This window comes from Ostrinia furnacalis, unplaced genomic scaffold, assembly GCF_004193835.3.
Source record: "Ostrinia furnacalis isolate ACB-3 unplaced genomic scaffold, ASM419383v2 OfSCF3526, whole genome shotgun sequence".
NCBI classification, from domain to species: Eukaryota; Metazoa; Arthropoda; class Insecta; order Lepidoptera; family Crambidae; genus Ostrinia; species Ostrinia furnacalis.
In genome coordinates this window covers 537593-549596 of record NW_021133765.1, presented here as the reverse complement: position 1 = coordinate 549596, position 12004 = coordinate 537593, and the positions used below count along the sequence as shown (strand labels likewise).

The 12004-nt window shown below is 33.5% G+C and overlaps 1 protein-coding gene across 2 annotated transcripts in view; it reads left to right on the top strand.

Moving 5' to 3' along the window:
- The window catches only part of LOC114357879 (serine protease 30), a 65613-nt gene that overhangs the window by 48226 nt on the left and 5383 nt on the right, over positions 1 to 12004 (top strand). The window contains exons 2-3 of one of the 2 annotated variants that reach the window (XM_028311673.1): positions 6582 to 6693; positions 8869 to 8928. In XM_028311673.1, the coding sequence (XP_028167474.1) occupies positions 6582 to 6693; positions 8869 to 8928 (172 nt within the window). The remainder of the gene's footprint in view (positions 1 to 6581; positions 6694 to 8868; positions 8929 to 12004) is intronic. The other variant, XM_028311675.1, reaches the window with a different exon arrangement.

Sequence of the window (12004 nt, the reverse complement as noted above, 5' to 3'; positions counted from 1 at the left end):
GAAAGTTAACTGTCATTGGACCCGCAACGAAATTAATCAGAAGAACATAGGAGGGTACAAGGTTTATTACCTTACCGAATTAGATATTAAGTATAGACGTACTCCAAAATCCAAGGCAATATTTCAGCGACTAATCTTAGTAATAAACAGTCCTTCAACCATTCACATGGCGACATAACGTCCGCCATCCGAGCTTACAACGCATGAAATGATAAGCCTTGCGTCCTATTGCGATGTGAACACTGTAATAAATAAAGTTAGTGGCTTATGTAACTTCCTATGATTGACAATGTGTGACCCCGAAATGAAGGTTTTCGGTATTGTCAATTGTCAATTTTTGATTGACATGAGGGTGTAATTTAAATTCTGGCAGGAAAGTTCTTGAGTGGCGATCACGAGTCGGAAGACGTAGCGTGGGCAGGCCTCCCACTAGGTGGACCGACGATCTGGTGAAGGTTGCGGGAGGCGCCTGGATGCGAGCGGCGCAGGACCGGTCTTTGTGGAAATCCTTGGGGGAGGCTTATGTCCAGCAGTGGACGTCTTTTGGCTGAAACGAACGAACGAATGAGGGTGTAATTTAAATTCTATAGAATGACACCAATGACTGAACTAAAGTCGTTGACATAGCCCGACGGATTAGCAAGCTGAAGTGGCAATGGGCAGGGCACATAGTACGCAGAACTGACGGCCGATGGGGCAGCAAGGTTCTGGAGTGAAGGCATGTACCGGAAAACGCTTCTCGGATCCTCATTTCTGATTCAATTACGCAGGGAAACTCCGAGCATAGCTCGCTCTAGTGCCCTTTGGGTGACCTTGAGCCTTCTTATGAGGCCCATAGTAAGCGACCACGTTTCAGTACCGGTTGCACGTGGGATTGGGAACATGAGGGAACACGATTCGAAAGTGGGAACACGATTCCCAGTGGGAGCAGATTTTTCTGTTCGGTTTGGTTGATGGTAGGGCTTGTTCTAAGTCCGCCTGGCTAGCTACCACCATCTTACCTAAGTCTGTCGCCATAACAACATTGTTAACAGCATTCCGGGTGAAGCTCGCTTCCACCTTCGGCCTGATCGTCACTAACCATCAGGTGAGATACAGGCCAAGAGCTTCCTCGTTGTGGATAAAAAAAAAGTTTAGTTTAATGTATTTATATTAATTAAATAAAATGTTAATCTTTGCGGAAACACACTCGTATATTTTACCAGCGAACAATACCCGATATCGTTGACATGAACTTTCTTTTGCGGCTGCGGTCACGACACGATTTCCTGCCGCTTTGTCGTTGGTAATGAAATGCAATATGGTTTATTACTGCTTTGTGTCTAGACGGTTTCTTTAGAATTTTTCTCATGGAAAATGGTTATTCTATCACTTAGTACAATAAAAGTTTTTAAGTTTTAAAGTTTATTAGGTTCCTGGATAAATAAATTGTAAATAATTAACACATTACCGTCTCTGCACAGGGTACAAGTTTTTTTTAATTTGTTATTGTTTGTGTATATGTTTATTTTTGAACCCGTTTAATATGGACTTTTAAAATTGTCTGAAATAAAGAATAATTTATTTATTTTATTTATTACCATTTAACTTATTATGCCCTCTTCCTATGTTCTTCTGATTAATTTCGTTGTGGGTCCAATGACAGTTTAACTTTCCCCCGGGACAAACTTGGCCTTCACTGGTTGGGTTTTTATTGGCGGTCAAGCTGTAGATCTACACAGGAGTTGCAGCTGTGTGAATGAGAGGTGGGAATAGTATTTTTATTGTGTCCTGTATTGGAATCGAAGCCACGATTACGAAAAATAGTCGAATTTTCTAATCACTGTAACAAAAATTAAATGTTCCATGCATAGTGGTTCTAACGCGTTGATGTCTTTTATATGCATGAGTATGTTTATTCAATTCCGAGTTATTTTTAAAGGATATTGCTAAGTTATTATTATTATTTTAACTAACGGCATTAAAGAAATAACATTTATCTACATTAACAATATTAGTGTGTGTATTTCTGTCTGTTTAAATCACTTTTTGCGTGCCTAAACGGTTAAGTTCGATGATCTTATTCTTTATTCAACGTTTTATTTATTAATAATTAAAAAATTTAAGCAAATTACATAATTATAACATCCTCATGAAGTAAATAAATGGCAGATTTAAAGTTCGTGTTTGTAATAGGTATTTATTGGTTTAGATTTCACGCTTCAGCAAAGGCATTTCATAATCGGCTGTAGGTACTCGTATATTTTATAAATAATCATAATTATAAAATTTATATTGATTTTAATCAATAATGTAACTTAAATTTCGTTTTGTAATTTTAAAATTAGTTACAACTAGCGACCGCCTGCGACTTCGTACGCGTAGATCTAGGGGTGTAGTTTCGTAAAATCCTTTCTTAGCGGATGCCTACGCCATAACATCTACAGTGGATACCAGGGATGTTATGGATATCCGTAACCGTAACCGAAACTATCGGATATCCGAAATAAAAAAATATCCGTGACCGTAACCGAAACCGATTTAAAAGTTTCGGATATACCTAAAGATCGTTGCAATAAAAATACAGGGTGTAATTTATAGCAAATGAAAGTTGGCTCGATTCCTGGGTATGGCAAGCAAATTTTTGAAAATATTTGAATGCAGTTCTATTTCTTTTCAAAAATAAAGGAATGTTTTCTTTGAGTAAAATTCTCTATCTACAGTACTAAGAGTACTTTCCCTCCATGTGGCATTACAAAATTCCACCCTGTAGTTATATAGTTTTCAACATGACAAAAACCAGCGATCCGGTATTGACGGTGGCGTCCCCCTATTAATGAGTTTGGTGGGACAGTTCAGTGTATTGGGTCTAATGGCGCTACTGTCTTATTGTCTACAGCCACAAGCAAGTGACAGTATGTACCTTTCTCGCCAGTGGCGCCAACTGGTGACCGTTTAAGGAAACCCCAATTAAACTCGTTTAGTAAACGAGCCAGTCATAACATAAGCTGCCTTTTTAGGAAGATGATAAGTCAATATTATGTAGCAACGGAAAGTGGCTCATGCAGTTTTATGCGCGGGTCAGGAGTGCGTAACGTGCGATTTAATCGAGTTTGGTGTCAGTTAGGCTGGCCACAAACGTAGCAAAAAATACGTCAAATTCACATAATCTGTTTAGTACATAGGCCCTTTCTAGGGCACTTATACGTCACTACTATTACGAAACAATTACTAACAAAAAACTTGAAATATTTTTAACGTTTAAGTTTTTTACCACTTTCAAAATGCATCTTTCAATAATTATCCTTAAAATCAAAATCAAAGATGGTTTTATTTGTCTAGACCAATTAAATTAAAAATTGTAAATGAAATTGATAATTGCTTATTATAATAAGGAGCCTGTCATGCCTCATCAATTTTTTTCCCTTACCACGCTTCGAAACAAGCATTTGGCAAGTGCTGAGAAAGCACCATAAAAAACTCAGACACCATCAAACCATTCTTACTTGCCACTATTCGACCATTTCAAATATGAACTTCAACCTTACCCAACCTTACAGATTTTTTAAAACTCAGACACCACCAAACTTCTCTAATTTTTGCCACTATTCGACCACTTTCAAATAAATGCGTCTTTTATCTTGCCTAACCTATTTTTTTTCGCAATTGTGCAACATACACCTACTTTATTAACATCGATGTAAATGAGACTTCATAAAAACTCCCCATCAAGTGCTCAGCCAGCCTTACGCTGGTTTCCTTTCAGGAAGCATTACTTCAACGTTATGTAAACTCACGCGAACTAAGTGCCAGTTTGTAACTATGGTTAAAGTGAGGTGGACGTGACAGTGTGTTTAAAGTGGTTCTGTGATATTTTTAGGCATTTACTAAAGCCTGATTCTTCTAAAATAAAAAAAAAAAACAACCGAATTGAAAACCTAATCCTTTTGTTGAAGTCAGTTCAAAACAGTGCGAACTTCTTGAAATAATGATGATTTGAATCAGTAAAATTCTTGACTGAATAAAGCTTAACAACTATTCCGCATCGGTCAAAAAAAATCGCGTAAATTGGACCAGAAATCTCAGTGTAATCTTTGAAAATACCTAGAAAAAAATACCGAACGAATTGAGAATCTTCTCCTTTTTAAAGTCAGCTAAAAACTTCAGAATTGTGACCATATTTGCAAACTGGCTGAAAACACACGACTATAAAGAAAGGAAACAAATGAAGATCAGAATTGAGTAACAGTTAATTGTTTTCAACTAAAGTAAAATTGAAAAACAAATGAAGACTCAAATTACATAAAATACGGATTTCAAAGAGTTAATGGATTTAAAAATGAAGTACACAGTTCTTCTATGCGTTTTAATAATGCTTTTAATAGCGGAAGTTAGCAGTAAAAAGAAGATTAAATCTAAAAAGAGTAAAATTAATAAGAAAACTGAACGGGCTGATTCGGACACTAAATATACTTTTGAAGGTAAATATTGTTATGTATTTACAAAGCAAAGTTATGTATTGAGACTATGTATAATATAAATCACTTTTATTACGTTATCAATAATAATAATCTCTAATTTGCGTCCATTTAATCATCATCATCAGGCCATTTGCACTCCACTTAACAAACTTAATTAACTCAATTCCAATTAAGTATCCAGGACTAGCCTAACTTAACCTACACTCCACTCCACAGTCCTGAAGACAACCTCCATTTCAGTAATTCAATGTGCGAATTCGTAAACGTCAAAAACTTTTCGTTGTTTTTTATGCTCCGCGTAGTCGGTTTAAAATGAGCTGTGACAAGCGTTTCTTGCTAGCGCAAGTGTAGCGTTATAGAATGTAGAAAGGCATCATGTCTAAGACTTCTAGTTGGGTCAAGGAAATGCACTTTTCTACACTTGGTAACTACTGCTGTTAAACTATACAGGTTGGAAACGATAAGTGATCTCACTCGATTATTTCTAAACTATACAAGATATTGAAAAACTGGTTACTGATCCTAAAATTGCTTCGCGAGTTCTTTTTAAGTATGGATCAAAGAAAAATCATTGATTATACTGCTCAAATGCAACAATTTTCCTACAGAAACAATATACAAAATTAAAAAAAAATAAGGAAATTACCATCCTATACTAATTGACTGATTAGTGATGAGATGATAGTTTGTATGGAAAAGTATTTGTTTAAGATTTGAACTTCCTTCTCTTTTGAAAAATTGTTGCATTTGAGCAATTATTCCTTTTTGTTTGATCCATACTTAAAACAGACATCCTGTACTTATTTCTTTACAACAACTGTCAATGTCAAATTGACAGCTCTATTTATCCATAAAGGCTGATTTACACGTATTAAGTTGTTAGGTAAATTGCATGTAAACAGTACTTGAAACTTAAAATTTAGTTGACAACTAAATTTTAACTTGCAACTTACTACTAAATTGTGTGTTTACACTCAATTAATCACTTAAAATTAAGTAATTTATGCCCGTTTTCACCATCAATCACTAATTTTTAAGTCACCCCTATGAAAACAAAATTCATATTATTTGTTACCATAGGGGTCACTTAAAAATTAGGGATTGATGGTGAAAACGGGCATTAGTTACCTACTTATCTACTTAACACGTGTAAATCAGCCTTTACAGTTCAACAACGCGCTGGCCCTAGATCTAATTCTTTATGCGTATATTTTTATGTATTTAAGAAACTTATTACCCAAGGAATAATTTAAATAAAATTAAATATGTTTTGTTATTGTATTTGAAATATGGTAATTGCAACGCGAAGTGCGTGATATACCTACGTCAATAAAATATGTATATTGTATTTTATTCACTGAGTACGGTCAAGCGGCTCGACCTAAATATGAAACCTCCATATATTATAAAATATATTATTAGCTTTTGCTACCGGAAATTAATCTATGGTCCAGTGGTTTGAGAGAAATAAATCTTGACATGGCCTGAATTTGATTCTGAAGAAGGGCTGAATGGTTAATGGACACGACATACCGTTAGCACAGTAGTTAGCGAAGCGAATTCAGTAAACTACACATATCTGAGTTTTTTCATTACATTATATTCTAAATGAATATAAAAAAATCCATGAGAGTTGTCAGCAAAGCACTACACCTTTTCTGAAACTTAAAAGAAACGGGGACTAACTTACAGAATTGATCCAAATTGACATAAGCACAGCTTAGTGCAGTAGCCCCTAGAACAGACTGTAAACCCTTTGTTGACAAATAAATACTGTTTACTTAAATTTACTTACTTACTTAAATAAATCAGCTGACACTAACTATTTATAATTGTACATAATATTATGTGCATTGTCCAACAAACCTTTTGAAACCATAGTTGAAAAAAATTTATTGCTATGTTACTAACCATCCTAACTAAAAGGTTGCACCACCTAACTTTGACCGTAACTATGACGATAACCGGTGTTTTTGTATGGAGTTTGACAGATTTTTGACGTTTGTCAAAGTTAAAGTAAGATGGTGCAACCCAGCCTTAACTATAAGAATTTACACTTGTATTCACTAGCTAAGAAAAACACAAAAAAACCATTCTAACTCCATATTTCTTTTGTTTCAGGCTGTGGTATAGCCGTGGGCAAGCAAACCGCCCAACGCAGGATCGTAGGCGGTGACGACGCAGGCTTCGGCACGTTCCCCTGGCAAGCCTACATCCGGATAGGCTCGTCAAGGTTGTATACAACTTTGTGTATTAGTTATGTATACAGATTAGCTTGCCACCACCAAAATTAGTATGGCACATGTAATTTTTGAATAGAGATGATAAAATTTAGTATTAATGAAAAAAGCTAAGATCTCTTTATTTTTATTATAAGCAAAAGATGTCTGTGTTTACTATACTAACGCCAGTATTCATAAACGATGCTTGCTTAAGTAAAGCAGCAAATCGAGCGCTCAGCGTTGAATAGAGCTTTGTGATTGGTTCGTGTGTGCTCTATGCGTCCATGCGCACTGTGAGACCTCATAGTAATGTTTGTGAATACGGGCGTAATCATTATGTCCTAATAAAGAACAGCCAAAAGTACAGTATTAAAAAGAGAGATTCCCATACTACAATTTATGTAGAATCATAATTTTTACACATCATTAAAAAGGTAAAAATTATGTACCTTTTTTTCATACAGTTGTCATCACTATTCAATTGAAATTGTGCCATGTAGTGTCAAAACGCTTACATTTCTTTAAAAGTAGTTGATTCATAATAGTAACACTCGTAGTAGCTTAAAATCTTCTTCCCATAAAACAATTTGAAGTAGGTATCAACTTGTATTATGTTTTATACATGTTTATACATTTATATTTATCTCTGTCAATATTAATGAAGTAGAGAGAGAAATAGGATATTTATTCGTATTAAATTGCGATAGTTTTCGTATATTTCGAGTAATTATTAAAAATTCATAACTTGCATTTATTTCTAGGTCGATTAAGAAATGAATATTCATGTATTATTCAAAACATTAGGTTCACCAATAACAACAACGAATTCAAACATTTGATAGAAAAATCTGTTATGCATGTAATATTATTACTTTTTTGCTTTAAAATGTTACATACAATTCTTTGCTATGAATTAATTAACTATCAGATTTAATTAATTTCTTTGTATTTACACAATTTGTTATTCAACAACTTCTGTTACATTTATTGTTAAATTAACACGCTTCTTTGTGTATTTTGTTACATTTAATTGTATTAATCACTAATTCATGCATAACGCTACTTATTATCATTTGTAAATATCATTCACTGACATTATCATTTGTAAATCGTTTAGAACAAAAACTACTGTATAATTTGTATATAATCATGCACTTATACACAAATCATTGTCATTACATTCCACCATTACTTTACCAACATCATTATTATTTTTATGAGCATTTACGTAATTGAAACTTAACTTTATAATTCCATAAAGCTTTGTGTTATTATTAACTCCTAAAAATGTATAAAACACTCATTACTGTACAGATATTCTACTGTCTAGTTATTAAACCCTGATGTGATGTATTTCTTTAATGTTTTTGTCAAAATTCAAGTGATTTATTAAAGCTTAGATAAAGCCTGTTTTCTAAATATCTGAAATACGTATTTTACATAAAAGTTTTAGTTCTATTTCAAAATGTAAATATTCTATTCGTCCTATGATTTAGAAATATTGGTAAATGAATTTAATTGTAGTCGTTTCGCATATATTTTTTTTGGCTTTGCATGAAATATCGTGTTAGTTCAAAGTACAGACGGAGGCAACAAGCGAACCATATTTTAGTGGTTATGTCATCAATCATCAATCATCAACAGCCCTTTACAGTCCACTGCTGGACTATGCGCCTCCTCCACTATAGTGGAGGGTTTTGCCATAACACCACGCTTGACAGGCGGGTTGGAGATCGCAGTTTAAAAGATTGATGATTGAAGTGGTCATGTGCTTTTTTGTTGATAAAATAGTTGTGCTAATGCCATTAACGATTTTAATATTTTTATAATTAAAGCTTTAGCGTTATTTAAATTTTAATAAAAAGATACTAGACAATATTATATCTGTACAGTGGCGGCGTAGCATAGGTTGGCACCCGGGGTGGCACCCCCCCCTCCCCCCGTCATAATATAAATTAGCCTACGGCACCCCAAAATGGCACCCCCCCTGCATGACATCACGACCGTCCTTGCCATGCAGATGCGTCAGTGAGTACTAATCTGCGCGACTTTGTCACCCCCTGATGCTTGGCACCCGGGGCGGACCGCCCCCACCGCCCCCCCCTTACGCCGCTACTGTTAATCTGTAACACTGACATTTTGTGCTACTAATAATACTAATATAATAATAATACATTGATTTTCAGATGCAACATGTTAATGTCCATTTTCGAGCTAATTGGATGGAAGCAGTGTTGGATAGAGAGGTAAATGTGCGAAAGAGACAGCATGGCGTTCGTAGTTTACTCTCGTAGTATAGAAATAGGGAACAGGAAGGAACGACACTGGGATTTTTCAAATTATTGTAAAAGTACATACATATAGCATGATAAATAGTTTAAAATATTAGTATTTATTTGTTTAAAGATTTTTATTATGATATTTATTTTCTCTATTTTATTTGTATAGTAAAACAACATTTTATTCCTTATTGTATTATTTATAAGATCTTTTTCATATTTATTTATACTTCTGACTATAAAAGTATACAAGTTATAAATGTATAATTTACATAAAATTATATAAGTTATTATTTCATAAATGTAATTTAGTCTTTTTTGCATTTTTATGCATGTTGACACGAAACTATTCGAAATTAAATGTAGGGGATACATTCTATTTTACTTTATTACGCATGTCTCATTTTACATATTTATACATTTCTTTAAATTAAGAAATATACAATATCACGAACTTTTTCGCACATTCCTCTTCATTCATTTTAAGTCACTCCAACCATCATATAAATATATGTAATTTTACTGTTTTTCCTTGTTTTCTTTTTTTTTTATTTATATGGTGATTGGAGATTTTCTTATTATCATTATTGTTATCATTATTCCCAGAATTATTACAAATCATTAAATATCCAAATTTTTCATTATGAGAGTAAAGGTCATAGCAGACTTATCAACTCGGAAAGGGATCAACACCGTATCGCCTTTCGCGCGCTGTCAACCGTAAGGCTAGGCGAGGCGTTTACGTTACGGTGCGGATAAGTGTGCGCTGCAGTATGGATTTTCCTTTCCGGGTTAATAAGTGTGCTACTTCCCTAAGTCTATAAAAATAGTTAAAATATTTTATTGTAATTCTGGAGTTATACAGTTTTTTCTAGCGGCCTGGGTAAGTTATGCATGTGATTCAATGCTTTGTAAAAACGCATCATTACATATCCACTGCAGCATGCTTTTTTTATGTTTATTTTTACATTTAGTGTAGTTTTAATATAATTTGACTTTCGGGAGTAACATCAACATGTCAATAACGAATTTTAATTAGATTTTGAATTATATGTCAATGACATAAAGTTCAAATTCTACTAAGAAAATTCGTCATGTTTGGTAAGCAAATAAAATAATAATAAATCAGAATAAAAAAAAATAAAAATATTTATCACGTTATCAAACAAATAACAAATATACAACCTTATAATGTAAGTCAGAAACTAATCATTTAATTAACTTACGTTGGATTTTGTCACGCTATAGAATCACTATATCATCATCATCATCATTCATTAATCACCAAAGTAACTACGCAGTCATTATGCACTTTGTTACAACATAATGTAACATAAAACACTTAAAAACATTTAACAATTAACTAGGTACCATACAAAAGTAATATTTACAGGAAAGTAAAGTAAATAAAAGTATATTGTAAGTACATAATAATATAACTATTTCCTTAAATTACTTCAATATAAAAACAAATATAATAAAAAAATATAAATAAATAAAAAAGAAACAAAATGTTTTTTTTTTCAAAAAGAGGCTCTAGTAATCAAGAAATGCTTAATAACATAATACTGTTTTTAACATAGTTTACTTAAACTGGTTATGATTTTTGATTTTTTTTATGAAACCAGATTTTTCTTGTGATTTCAGAGTTGGTCCCATAGTGAAAGTTGTTCATATTTATGGTTAAAACATCCTGTAAAAATATCAGAACGGTAAAAAAAATCCCCACCCAGTGTTTATTATAATTTAACAACATGGTCCTTACCAAGAATTCAAATCAATTTACTTTATAACAGACTAGCTTTCCGCCTGCGGCTTCGCGCGCGTGGACTACATTATCTACATATTTTGCGGAACCCTATTTTTTTCCGAAATAAAATTTAGCCTATGTTACTCGTGGATAATGTAGCTTTCGAATGGAGAAATAATTTTTAAAAACGGTCCAGTAGTTTTTGAGCCTATTCATTACAACCAAACAAACAAACAAACAAAGTTTTCCTCTTTATTAATATTAGTGTAGAGTAAGTACATTTTCCACGAAACAACCTCTCAATAATTCCATGTTGTAATAGTAAAGGTAGTTAAAACATAATGATCTATAGGAAACAAAGGATAATAAGTATCATGTAACCAATTGGTGATAATGATTGTTGTTACGGTACGATGTATTATGAAATCGTACCAATTAATGATATAATGTACGGAATAGGCATTTTTAATGTAGAACTAGAAGCTACCGGAATTTTTAATCGAATAGTAGGTTTAGGTTTGATCAATTAAAAGTGATAAATGATAATGTTATTATGAATGACGAAATTGCAAACATTTTGTGGATTCTTTAAGTAGGTGCCCTGGTTTAAATAAGTGTTTAATTATTTAAAATTTTTAATAAAATAAAAATATTTTATACAGGTCTGTATAAATACTCAAGTGATAAATAACGTTCTAACTAATACAGTTTCGCGAAAGTGCGGCGGGTCGCATCCTGGATGCCTAAGCCCACTTTCTACACTACTCTTCCCAAAAATACTAGGTATGACCACTCAGGTGACAAATACCGCGTTCCCACTATGGTTACCATATCTTCCCAAAAATACTAGGTCAAGTGACAAACATCACGTTCTTACTATGGTTACTACATAACAGGTCTGCTCAAATCAAATACTAGGTGTGACCACTCAAGTGACAAATATCACGTTTCAAGTATCAACAAAGTACTATACGAGTTAGTAGTACTACATAAACTACAATACTCTTGAATACTAGGTGTGCCCACTCAATTAACAAATATCAAGTTCCAAGTACCTACTAAGTACTGTACTAGTAGTAGTACCTACTCCATGAACTAAAACTCTTGAATACTAGATGTGACCACTCAAGTGACAAATATCACGTTCCAAGTACCTACTAAGTACTGTACTAGTAGTAGTACCTACTCCATTAAACTAAAACTCTTGAATACTAGATGTGACCACTCAAGTGACAAATACCACGTTCCAGGTGTGATGGGTTGCATCCTAGATGCCTAAGCCTACTATTTACA